This window comes from Pieris napi, chromosome 13, assembly GCF_905475465.1.
Source record: "Pieris napi chromosome 13, ilPieNapi1.2, whole genome shotgun sequence".
NCBI classification, from domain to species: domain Eukaryota; kingdom Metazoa; phylum Arthropoda; class Insecta; order Lepidoptera; family Pieridae; genus Pieris; species Pieris napi.
This window is the reverse complement of record NC_062246.1, coordinates 1,183,734-1,197,290: the sequence shown is the minus strand read 5'-3', so window position 1 is coordinate 1,197,290 and position 13,557 is coordinate 1,183,734. Positions and strand designations below refer to the sequence as shown.

Here is a 13,557-nt window from a genome sequence, read left to right as displayed (position 1 = left end):
TAAAGTGCGTATTAAATAATTCAAAGCTACAAAGCATTAAATATAGTCAAAATATTATATTTTTATACTAAAGATACTTTATATATTTAAATCTATACAATTAATTGTCTAAAACGAACTTTTTCAACCAGTAATGGCATAACAATATCGTTTTAAAAATGGTCAAAATATTATAACTTAGCTGAGTTTGGTTCTTGAATTTCGAAAAATTAAAGTAGTGAATTAATTGTAATTTTGTTTAATAAGATTAATTAAAAATAAACTATTTCCAAACGTCACTTGGAAAAAGTCCCTTATCTCAAAAACGCCAGAATCGATGATGAAATTTTCGATAATTTTCGATGAAATTTTCCTAAGCTAAAATATATATGATTTATAACAATCATTTCAATATGATTTTTAATCTGGGAGACGTGTGACGTATACATAATATATTTACGGAAGCACACATAACCAAATATACAAACCCAACATACAGATCAAAATATGTAATATCTTTTTTTGAACTCGGTTAGAATATATCTATTTGTAGTTCCTACTTTTAAAACCTCCAATTTTTCAGTTTACGAGTATTAAACGACGACGATAAAATAACGTTTGCTTTAAATGAAAGGAGTTGTGTTTATATACGTTATTTTAATTTGTTCAAAATACAACTTCAAACTAATGCGTAACTTATTACGAGCAAAAACATTTATTACAATTATTACGAGTTTAAACACGACGTTTCTTGTTTTATAGCAATTGACCAAAAATTTAAATATTAACGCAAATTGTACAAATTCATTTCGTAAAGGATGTTTTCATGTATATGTGTAATATTATATCGTACAAGGTATTCAATAACTCACAGACCAAATATATAATATAAAGCTAAAACAAAATGCGTCAAAATTGTTCTGAATTTCCCATTGAGTTCAAGAGCTGAAGTCACAGATGCTAGTAGGACTCTTCCTTGGTAGATGGTACACATTTGGACCATAGAGTCAATAACAATTTTATAACGATGTTAGCAATTGCTGAGAAATCTCAAGCTAAAAGTTAAAAACACAAAATTTTCGATGAATTTTAACCAAGTATGTGTCCTCTGATTTTAAAACAGCCATTTCCTTTAGAAAAAAATATAAACTAAAACAGAACAGGCTCGAAAACTGATCGCCAGAGTATAAATAGAGTCGCGATGTTGTTGAAGGCATCAGTCTCATTCGAAAGTTGAGAGGATATACAACATGTACGCTAAACTGGTGAGTCTATTTTCATATTACGGATTAACTGCTTAACCAATTTCAATGAATTTCGAATATTAAATTCTATTCAAGTTGTGTTAGAACTAACGTCTTTCATTTAAGAATGAAAGGTACTAAACAGATACTAAATTCTTCGTTAAAATTAAATTAATTATTACGATGTTTTGACGTTAGTAAATATAATTCAGCTTTGTTAATCATTACAATTTGCGCCATATAAAAAACATATCTTCGTCTTCATACATTTCTAATATAGCGTTTAAATATTATGTACAATACTCATACAAAATATTAACAAATGTGGCATTATTAATTTCAACTCCAGTTCAAAAATACAGTGATATTTAATGTGCAGTAGTTATCAAAAATAATACGAATAAATGAATATTTAATAATAAGTGTAAATTACCCACTAAATTGCCTTGAGATCGTTCCTCATACCATCAAAAGTAACTAATTGTAGGCGCAAGGTGACAGCAGGTGTGATTCGAATAATTAATTAAATATTACTGTCAAGACAATTACGCAAATTGTTGTTGAGTTAAAAATGGAAAATGAAAATTGTTTATTTATACTTTTAGTGATTGATTCGGTAAACATAAGGTTTGGTAAACCGTGGTGGTGGAGGGTTTAAATTTAAAAACTTAAAATTTAAAAAGTTAAAATGAAATAACAACTTTATATTTTAAAATTGTCTAATATCGTCTAGTAAGTTCCTGAAAATGCATTGAAAAATCAATATTCTTGAAATATTAATAAACATTGAGAACCATAAAGTACATTTAATAAATGTCAAATGCTTAAATACTTATATAGAAAAAGTAACATTGTTCATCATAAGTAAAAAAATGGATTTTAGTACATAATAATAATAATTTTCTACTTTGACAATTGACACTAAAAAAGCGAACAAAATTTAAAAAGTCAATGTCTCTAGTTTGCGGTATTTGATGTGGTTGAAAACTAGACGCAATTTAATACAGCTATCCGATTTCTGATTCGCAACTCTATGCGCATAATTAGCAAATAATGTCAAATTGCTGACATTGTTATGAGCGAAGTAAATCAAAACGTGGGCGTGGAATTTAACTCAAATTATTCAAGAATCAATTGTCGCGTATTAATAAGTTGATTTATCCGTGAATTTATAATGACTGGCTGATATTCAGTACGGTAGGTACGTAATAAATGGATCGTAACTTAAATGTTAATACTATTTTGACAATTTAATTTAATTGATACATTAAGAAGTCTGTGCAGCAAGATCTAGACTTTGTACCTTGTTCTTTGTGCTTCTGCCTAGGTACATATACTTTGTAAACGTACGATAAGCCTTACCAAAGTAAAACCTCAACAACAACCTGTTTTATAGTTCATCGTTTGCGCTTTGGCCGTGGTAGCGCTGGCCCGCGAGTACCCAGCTGGAGTCCACCCCGCCATCTGCCCCAACTACCCCTACTGCGATGTCACGACCTTGGCTCGCTTCACACCCGACGGTCAACCCATCCCTGAGTGGGTCTACAACCCATCCATTTTGCCTGTAGCACCCGCTGAGTAAGTGTATCACACATCGCTACATAGTACTTTTACAAGGCCCTGATATTAAAATTGAGATATTCGTTGATTTTTAGAACTTTCGCTATCGAATCAAAAATAAATGAATTACAACCATTTAGTAGACACAAGTTTGTCTATGTTTAAGAGATAGCTTTAGTATCTAATAATGAAATATAACTTTACAGCCCCAACGCCGCCGCTGCTCGTGAATATCCTGCTGGTGTGAACCCTGCGTCCTGCCCCAATTACCCATACTGTTGGTGAACAGTTGACCATTGGCACTCCAAATAAACCAGACCGTTTACTTGACAATACCCGATTTTTTACGAAAATATCACCAAACTTTTCAAGTAACGTGCCAAATTTCATCTTGGCTTTATTAAATTACTGATAGTTTCGTATACAATCAGCGTAATTGCAAATTCACTGCCATACCTCTAAAATGTAAATAATTCGTGTGTTCAAAATAAGTTTTATATGCTGAGCATTTGGTTTTGTAAAAAAAAAACTGTAAAAATGTAAATAAACACGTTATTACAAATATATCTTTTATTTTAACCATATATATATGTCATATTAATAGTTTAATGTTTAAAGAACTTTATTTCTCATTACAAAATTATTTTTTATTTACATGAGAAATTTAATATTAAGTATATACGAACGAGATACACGTCGCCATCAGCTAGCCCAATTTTAGTCTAATGGGCTCATTCTGATGTGTATCTTTAATGCCCTTTTGAACTGATTAATCACGCTAATGTTACGAACCTTAGACGGCAACTGATTAAACAATTGCACACCCTCATACCTAATAGATCTCTTTAAATAATTTGTGCGCGGCTTTGGCAAGATAAGCAAACTCGCTCGACGAGTAATAGTTAATACCATTTAAAGTAATATCATACAAATTTTTAAAAAACCTTTTTCAAAATTTTCTTATGGTTAAGCCAAAATAATAAAAAAGGACGGCCAAGATATATATAATTTATCAAGTATAAACAATAAAAGATTATAGCATATTCAACATCAAGGTGTTTTATTCATTCATCACAACTTTAAATGGGCAGTGTACGTGATAGTAATTACCGGCGCATCCATCATTTCCAAATTGCCATCGTATTTGGTATTGCAAGGGCGAGTATCCGATCGCCGAGTTCCCGCGCGAAATGACAATTGCTTAATTAAGGCAAAAAGGAAAAATGGTCGACCTGTTTTTATGTATAGTTATTGTTATATAGTAAGAAACATTTATATCAATAATATTTTATCAAAAACCAATTAAAAATTGTTTAGAAATTCCATTCACGCAAGTGAGTTAAGCAAAATTACGCCCAAATCGATTTTGACCTGAATTTCATTGAAATTTGTCGTATTTGTAAACAATATTGCATTAATCGATGCACGCGATCTATCGCGACGAGTTACATGCAATTTTTAATGCAACTCAAGCGATTCCGCGCATTTAATTTTTACATTTGCTTGAAATAATTAAATTTATTAGGTATATATTTATAATTGGACTGGCATGCCACACCTGGCACTTATTCTTTTTTGCAAGGCAAATGTGACTTACCTACTTAGCGCTAATTCGCAAAAATAAATATTGGTACAACACAACAAATCTTTGTATAATATTATTAAGTTATTCGCAAAATAATACAGATAAAAGCGGGATTATTAAAATAACCTTTATTTTTAAGACCGAAATTAAGTTACAATTCAATAATGATATTAAGTCATTAGTTAGTATACTTGGTGTGAAGAAGTCTTTTATATTTAGTCAGATAAAATCTTATCTCACCCCCCCTTAGACAAGCAGGCAGAGCAGGCTCAAAATAATGAACGGCTCAAATAAAAGAGTCCTCCAACTTTGGTTTAGTTCCCTTTGGAGTAGAGACTCTGGGGCCGTGGGTTCAAGTGCACAGGCGTTAAAGATTTAAGTTGGCGCCTGGTAGATAGTACCGGTGACCCCAGAGCTGGTGCTTTCCTGGCTCAACGAATAAGTATCGCAATACAGCGAGGAAATGCTGCCAGCGTAAAAGGTACACTGCCACAGGGACCAAACTTTTTAAATATCTTTTAATTTTATTTTACTAATAAGGTTGTATGGAGGAATTATGATACCAAAATTAAACGCTCGGAAAGTGATTGCTATTATAATTCAACACCAATATCACGATATACCGTTAGTAAGAAATAAAGGCAATCGTAGCTCGTCTTTTGCCAAGTCGTGCCGGTATCTTCTTTTCACCTTTATCCACGAGCTGTAGCAGTTGTATACTCTCTTGTTCTTCTAGCAGCTTCTCGAACATCTTGATAACATCATCGGATGACATTTGCGTGCCTTCTGTCAATGTGTCAAGTTTGACAGCGATGGCTGTGCAGCTTTCTGGTGACAACTGAAATTTAAACTGAATTCATGAAATGAGTTTTATTACGTAACCTGTTTTAGATGTTCAGGGTTTTATTGTTAAGGGAAAAAAGAATTAATTTAATTCAAGAAGTTAACGGAATCTCGTTTCCAAAACACTTTAAGCTAAAATAAATAACCCGTCGAGTTCAGCAGTCTTCCTGTTGGCTGCAGAGTCCGTGGCATCAGTATTAATAGCGTTAGCTATGCTGATGACATGGTACTGCTGGCACCGACGCCGGGAGCCGTCAATAGGATGCTGATGGTTTGCGCAGCATTAGCAGCGAGGCATGGCCTTGTGTATAATGTACATAAATGTAAGGTCATGGTCTTTGAGACTGGCAGCTCATACACGGAGTGCTTACCTAGTATTCAAATTAATGAATAGCATTTTTTTTTTAAGACAATTCACACCAATTGACCTAGTCCCATGCTAAGCTGGCGAAGCTTGTGTTATGGGTACTAGGCAACGGATATACATACATATTATAGATCGATAGACATATAAATACATATTTAAACACCCAAGACCTAAGCACAACACCAAATGCTCATCACATCGATGTTCGTCTCAGCCGGGAATCGAACCCGGGACCCATTGATTCGCAGTCAGGGGTACTAACCACTAGACCATTGAGTCGTCAAAATATTGGCAATATTGGCAGGGTTTGAACATTTAAATACCTGGGGCATATGCTACCTGCTGAGAAGGAACTGCTGTCACAGACAATCATGATTTTGAACGGGAACATCGGGAGTTGGCGCGTAGATTTGCTCCTTGTGGTATTCCAGTAAAGTTCACCGTTTACTCACAAAATGTCTACACAAGCGCACTATGGGTTATCTGTCCTGTATTATCTTTAATACTTACTTTCCTTACCATACTTTCATATTTGTCCAATGAGTTGTCTTCGGCAACACTTAAATGTCTTGAACGCAACCAGGCGTAGTTGGAACCCGTGTCTCTATTATCTCTGGTTGACACTCTTACTACGGATTTTACCTAGAATTTGTTTACGCAAATAAAATACTTTAAACATTAGATTCGCGCGTAAACTAGTTACTTCATATATTATGGAAATTACTTCCTTTATTATTAAATATAGATTGAACCTATTGAGTAACTACAAAGTAATTTTAAGCAGTTTGGCAATAAACATTTTACGTATAATCAAGAATCATATAGAAGTCGCCAAGAATTTTCATGATTTAACAATATAGTTGAATAGAAAGAATTACATTTTCGACTCTTTTTAAATCAATTTAAATTCCCAGCGATTTGTTTCTGTTCGCACAGAAGACATTATTCAAAATTGGCTTGACTACTGTTGGCTTTGTGACTTCAGCGTAAGAACTCACCCCTGAGGTCGTAGGTTCGATACCGGGCTGTGCGCCAATGGACTTTATTTCTATGCCCGCATTTTACATTCCCTCCAACGGCGAAGGAAAACATTGTGAGAAATCCGGCTTGTTTAAGACCATAAAAAGTCGACGGTGTGTCTCTACAGGAGGCTGATAACCTACTTACTACGTATGAGATTAACAAATGATCATGAAACAGATACAAAAATATGAAGCCCAGACCTAAAAAGATATAGCGCTACTGATTTATTTTTATTTATATATCTCAATTATTAAATAATCAGTAAATCACAGACAGAAATCAAGGATGTAAAAAAAATGTTTTCTGATAAACTATTTAAACTCTAGATCAACTTTCGCATATATAAATAAATTACACAGACTATATTAAGTGAAATAGATCAACGAGAAAGAAGGTTATATCCTATTTAAGAGAATCTGCATAAAGATATCCCTTAAATGACAATGCTAATTGATTTACATACATAAACATGAAAGAAATATTTATTACTTCGCAAATCGGGAATGAATTAATTTGTTCTACATAAATTAATGTTTTAAATGTTTTTAATGAAACACTTCACTTCATCAGAAGTGATAACATGAGGAAACTGTCAGGTCTTGGACCCATATCGATGTAGACACAAATTGAATGATGTATTACGTAAAGAGAATTCATGAGGATTTTCAGTTCATATTGTGACAATTCCCGGGTTTTTAAAACTGTTTCATTTTATGTTTTCTGTATCTGTTGTGCGTTTCTTCTAGGACAATTAGTCCACCGCCGTGATTCTAAAATAAGTTGTGAATCCAACTAGGCCTTCGCCCTTCACACAAGTATTTTTATGAATATGATGCCGAGGAAACGGGGACGCGGATAGGGTACGACACGTATCTGCTTTTCTACTTGCGACACACAAGACTCCAGACACCTTGGTCGATTGCTATGTGGGGGGTGAAACAGCCTCTGTCACAAAAATGTTTTTCAAACATGCAAACACATCATACAAAAAAGTCCTGCGGTCCTGACTGGCCACGGGGCTTTTGGACACTATTAAAGGCCCATTTACATGATGCCATTTTCTTGTACATACCAGAGCAATAATTGAATGCAATAAATGAAGCGCAATAATTGCCGTTCAAGAATTGTATGCAACTGTTTACACTTGAAAACTTGAATGCAATTATTGTATTCAAGTATTGACAAGGAAATAATTGCACATGCCTTTTGTTTACACCAATGCAACTATTTTAAGGAGATTATTGCTTTCAAGTTTAGACTTGTCTAAACACAGGCTTGTACGTGCGTATACCATTTAATGGCGCTTTCGTGCAAGTATTGCACGTATTTGCATTGACAAATTTTTCATTCAAGTCTTAAGGCCCATTTACATGATGCCATTTTCTTGCCTGTAGCATACAATTATGTCGACGCAATAAATGAGTTGCATGGTCTAAACAAAACGTAACATTCTTGATCAATGGGAAAAGTTTCCTTTCAAAACTATCATTGATGTAAACAGCACGTACAATAATTTCTTACGCAATTCTTGTACGCAATTACCTCTTCATTTGCAAACATGAGTACAGTGATTGAGGGTGTTAACACGTTCACTGCGCCATCATTTTTAAAGAACTTTCAGCTGGTGCTTTGGAGACCTAAAAGATCTCGTAACAAGCCTATCCCTTGGTGCGTATGAGACCTTATCAGTCTCCTAAAAATACACTTTTGAAAATAATTTATATCTTCCAAAAAAAACAATGACATATATTTTGAAGTTTTTGTGGGTGAAAGATAGCTAATTGCTTTATATTTTGCTAGGTTCGCACGCAGTTACGACACTAGAATAAACTACAAATACCAAAAAAAAATTAGATATCGATTGTATGATGTATCTCGTACCGCAACCGAAGATAGTTCAATATGTGTAGTAAGTAGTGATGGGAATAAAATAATATCTCAGTTATCGATTCTAAAAGTTTTATTAATTATGCAAAGTGTTTTTCATTAAAACATGGTAAGCTCATTGATTGCTTGCACATTACGCGCAAATGGTAACAATTCGTTTAGTTTTTTAGAAGCGTCAGTGCTGTTTAACTGCGTGTGCTCCAACGAAAAAGGTTAATCGTTAAATATTTCATAATCAGAATCACTGTCATTATTAGTCAATGGGGGGCAAATTTGAACATTTTCCAAAACAAATATTTTACTGCCCTGCGATTCTGTAACTCACTTTTCGAACTCACACAGCGGTTTTCGCATCGGCGGTCGCTCTCAAATCAGTCGCCAAGCAGTCATTTTATGATTTGGCATTCTGAAAAGGTGGGAGCTTGTAGTTTATTGTTTATCGGAATGCCAAATCATAAAATGAGTGCTTCACGACTGATTTGAGAGCGACCGCCGATGCGAAAACCGCTGTGTGAGTTCGAAAAGTGAGTTACAGAATCGCAGGGCTGGACGATGCAGCAGTATAATCCGGCGTTGATTTTCACCAATAAAATAGATTTTTTACACTTTTTTCTTTTAAAATCACTCATTGTTTATCAAAAATAATCAACACGCTGGTATATACGCGAGTGTTATTTCCAAAACGTGCGTCTACGAGGCGTACGATTTCACGAGTACCGACATATCTCCTAACGCAAGGAGCTAAAACAATTACAGTACTGTGCGTTAGGGACCTAATCCATCTCTAATTTATTTTTTAATGTCCTTGAAATTCGCTTTAAGTAGGAAGCAAAAAGGGATGTATATTTGTCCTGCTCATCCTTAAAGAACTTTACAAGTTAGATCCTCCCGCAAGGAGTGAAAAAACAAGATTATGTTCAAGGCACAATATAAAAGTCCTGCAAGAGATCAGCCCTGCGATTCTGTAACTCACTTTTCGAACTCACACAGCGGTTTTCGCATCGGCGGTCGCTCTCAAATCAGTCGTGAAGCAGTCATTTTATGATTTGGCATTCTGAAAAGGTGGGAGCTTGTAGTTTATTGTTTATCAGAATGCCAAATCATAAAATGACTGCTTCACGACTGATTTGAGAGCGACCGCCGATGCGAAAACCGCTGTGTGAGTTCGAAAAGTGAGTTACAGAATCGCAGGGCTGATAGATCTCGTAATGCAACGAACGTGTTAAATTAAATTAATTTAAATTTTTTATTTTGTTTGTTATTTCCTTCGGTCCGAAACCGTCAACTACAAATTCCTGTGAACGAAAGCATTACGTACATTGGTTCTTATAATTTACATTTTCGGTATCCCATAAACATTCATGACTGCGATAAATCTCAAAGAACTTTATTAATTCAGTTCGAATTTAAACACCTTTTTACTCATATTCATACCTCTCTGTTAAATGGTTCTAATCTTTTAAAAATACTGAGCTCTGGTGGTGAGGGTCTATTTTAAAAAACAACAATTTATGTTTATAAAGAGCCAAAGATATTACACTATCCGCGTCTAGAATAGAAGTACTAAAAACAAAAACAGGTATTCTTTATATTCTAAACTAAAACTTTTTCTTTACATGTGACAAGTGTTGCCTGCCTTTATTACATTAATATTTACATATTCAAACTCCAACACTCTTCTAAAATATTTAAGACTTGAATGAAAAATTTGTCAATGCAAATACGTGCAATACTTGCACGAAAGCGCCATTAAATGGTATACGCACGTACAAGCCTGTGTTTAGACAAGTCTAAACTTGAAAGCAATAATCTCCTTAAAATAGTTGCATTGGTGTAAACAAAAGGCATGTGCAATTATTTCCTTGTCAATACTTGAATACAATAATTGCATTCAAGTTTTCAAGTGTAAACAGTTGCATACAATTCTTGAACGGCAATTATTGCGCTTCATTTATTGCATTCAATTATTGCTCTGGTATGTACAAGAAAATGGCATCATGTAAATGGGCCTTTAAATATTTTAGAAGAGTGTTGGAGTTTGAATATGTAAATATTAATGTAATAAAGGCAGGCAACACTTGCCACATGTAAAGAAAAAGTTTTAGTTTAGAATATAAAGAATACCTGTTTTTGTTTTTAGTACTTCTATTCTAGACGCGGATAGTGTAATATCTTTGGCTCTTTATAAACATAAATTGTTGTTTTTTAAAATAGACCCTCACCACCAGAGCTCAGTATTTTTAAAAGATTAGAACCATTTAACAGAGAGGTATGAATATGAGTAAAAAGGTGTTTAAATTCGAACTGAATTAATAAAGTTCTTTGAGATTTATCGCAGTCATGAATGTTTATGGGATACCGAAAATGTAAATTATAAGAACCAATGTACGTAATGCTTTCGTTCACAGGAATTTGTAGTTGACGGTTTCGGACCGAAGGAAATAACAAACAAAATAAAAAATTTAAATTAATTTAATTTAACACGTTCGTTGCATTACGAGATCTATCAGCCCTGCGATTCTGTAACTCACTTTTCGAACTCACACAGCGGTTTTCGCATCGGCGGTCGCTCTCAAATCAGTCGTGAAGCAGTCATTTTATGATTTGGCATTCTGATAAACAATAAACTACAAGCTCCCACCTTTTCAGAATGCCAAATCATAAAATGACTGCTTCACGACTGATTTGAGAGCGACCGCCGATGCGAAAACCGCTGTGTGAGTTCGAAAAGTGAGTTACAGAATCGCAGGGCTGATCTCTTGCAGGACTTTTATATTGTGCCTTGAACATAATCGTGTTTTTTCACTCCTTGCGGGAGGATCTAACTTGTAAAGTTCTTTAAGGATGAGCAGGACAAATATACATCCCTTTTTGCTTCCTACTTAAAGCGAATTTCAAGGACATTAAAAAATAAATTAGAGATGGATTAGGTCCCTAACGCACAGTACTGTAATTGTTTTAGCTCCTTGCGTTAGGAGATATGTCGGTACTCGTGAAATCGTACGCCTCGTAGACGCACGTTTTGGAAATAACACTCGCGTATATACCAGCGTGTTGATTATTTTTGATAAACAATGAGTGATTTTAAAAGAAAAAAGTGTAAAAAATCTATTTTATTGGTGAAAATCAACGCCGGATTATACTGCTGCATCGTCCAGTAAAATATTTGTTTTGGAAAATGTTCAAATTTGCCCCCCATTGACTAATAATGACAGTGATTCTGATTATGAAATATTTAACGATTAACCTTTTTCGTTGGAGCACACGCAGTTAAACAGCACTGACGCTTCTAAAAAACTAAACGAATTGTTACCATTTGCGCGTAATGTGCAAGCAATCAATGAGCTTACCATGTTTTAATGAAAAACACTTTGCATAATTAATAAAACTTTTAGAATCGATAACTGAGATATTATTTTATTCCCATCACTACTTACTACACATATTGAACTATCTTCGGTTGCGGTACGAGATACATCATACAATCGATATCTAATTTTTTTTTGGTATTTGTAGTTTATTCTAGTGTCGTAACTGCGTGCGAACCTAGCAAAATATAAAGCAATTAGCTATCTTTCACCCACAAAAACTTCAAAATATATGTCATTGTTTTTTTTGGAAGATATAAATTATTTTCAAAAGTGTATTTTTAGGAGACTGATAAGGTCTCATACGCACCAAGGGATAGGCTTGTTACGAGATCTTTTAGGTCTCCAAAGCACCAGCTGAAAGTTCTTTAAAAATGATGGCGCAGTGAACGTGTTAACACCCTCAATCACTGTACTCATGTTTGCAAATGAAGAGGTAATTGCGTACAAGAATTGCGTAAGAAATTATTGTACGTGCTGTTTACATCAATGATAGTTTTGAAAGGAAACTTTTCCCATTGATCAAGAATGTTACGTTTTGTTTAGACCATGCAACTCATTTATTGCGTCGACATAATTGTATGCTACAGGCAAGAAAATGGCATCATGTAAATGGGCCTTTACTCAGATTCAAGCTGAAGATAAGCCCCGCGACTTTGAAGAGAGAACTGACCAAACGGTGGTATAGGAGCGAGTGAGGCGAGCACCATATAATAAAAGTTTCTAGGCTAGGCAGTAGGAATATAAAATAAACTTCTTCGGGTCTTAAATATGTATATTGAAGTTAACACGGAAGAAACAAAGTTATAAACAGAGTTGAAAATAAAACAAGAAAAGAGAAAGCGTAAAATCGTTAATTATAAAATCCAAAGTGGAAATTCGGGGAAAAATCACCGACGCGGTGGAAAAGAGGAGTGGTATCAATTGTTCGCCACAGTGGTTTATTTACTTGTTGACTGTCCCACTTTCGAAAGAACCAGGTGCGATCTGGAGCTCATGACTGCCATGTGGGTATTCCGGGATGGGCCTATCATGTTGCTCGACCACAGATCGCAGCTGGAAAAATTTTGCCATAGAATTGTCAAATATCAGTAAGGTAGCACAAAAGATGACGCGGGCGCCGGCCAGCGGGCTCCGACTGCCTCAGAAATCTCATGAGGAATCCGGCAAGCCTACCAGACCTAGCTTTAGCAAATAAAGTCTCTTTTTGGGAAAGGTGAGATTGGTGACTCCGTGCTGCCTAGTTTCTTGGCCACAGTCTGCCTGATCGCGTGCCTGACAGGCTTTGTACAGTTCTTTGTAAAAAAATTGAAGCTAATAATTATAACTGAATTAAAAACATCGGTCCTCAGAAAAAGGAGTAAACAAAAACTTAGTTATATTTTATTTACTTACATAATCAAGTAGATCTTTTGGTGTAAATGTATCAGGTTTATTCATTTTCGTTTAGCCGTTACGAGAGTTTAATTCAATATAACCTTTTGGTTAATAAATTCTTATCTTTGGTATTCTGTGGCCCAGGAATTTAAACACTAGTAGTATACTACTGTTTCTAAAAGCGAAAATGTAGGTTTGAATTCCTCTGTAGTAATCTCTGGAAGTACTGATTTTGAATGGTCCACATAAATACTAAGCGTGCCATAGTAAAATTTATGAGTTAACAAGTAAGAAATTACAGGCAAACAGATATTTACTGTTTGA

The 13,557-nt window shown here is 34.6% G+C and overlaps 2 protein-coding genes across 2 annotated transcripts; one reads left to right on the top strand and one right to left on the bottom strand.

The window, feature by feature from the left end:
* Positions 1 to 1,111: 1,111 nt before the first annotated feature.
* LOC125055386 (cuticle protein 1) lies at positions 1,112 to 3,345 on the top strand. The gene is made up of 3 exons (XM_047657830.1): positions 1,112 to 1,244; positions 2,620 to 2,801; positions 2,990 to 3,345. The coding sequence occupies exons 1-3, from the start codon at positions 1,230 to 1,232 to the stop codon at positions 3,066 to 3,068; spliced, it is 276 nt and encodes a 91-aa protein (XP_047513786.1). The 5' UTR covers positions 1,112 to 1,229; the 3' UTR covers positions 3,069 to 3,345.
* A 1,604-nt stretch (positions 3,346 to 4,949) lies between these two features.
* LOC125055589 lies at positions 4,950 to 13,313 on the bottom strand. The gene is made up of 3 exons (XM_047658045.1): positions 13,252 to 13,313; positions 6,089 to 6,220; positions 4,950 to 5,206 (listed from the first exon to the last, which is right to left on the bottom strand). Exons 1-3 carry the CDS (start codon positions 13,294 to 13,296, stop codon positions 4,994 to 4,996), a joined length of 390 nt encoding a protein of 129 aa, XP_047514001.1. The 5' UTR covers positions 13,297 to 13,313; the 3' UTR covers positions 4,950 to 4,993.
* Between the last annotated feature and the right edge of the window lie 244 nt (positions 13,314 to 13,557).

Bases quoted from the DNA above. Each gene is read 5' to 3' on its own strand.
- LOC125055386 (XM_047657830.1), top strand. The intron at 2,802-2,989 runs GTAAGTGTATCA...ATAACTTTACAG, and splicing joins TTGCCTGTAGCACCCGCTGA to CCCCAACGCCGCCGCTGCTC.
- LOC125055589 (XM_047658045.1), bottom strand. From the start codon at position 13,296: ATGAATAAACCTGATACATTTACACCAAAAGATCTACTTGATTAT. The intron at 6,221-13,251 runs GTAAGTAAATAA...AACAAATTCTAG, and splicing joins CAAAAGATCTACTTGATTAT to GTAAAATCCGTAGTAAGAGT. The intron at 5,207-6,088 runs GTAAGTATTAAA...TTTAAATTTCAG, and splicing joins ATGAAAGTATGGTAAGGAAA to TTGTCACCAGAAAGCTGCAC.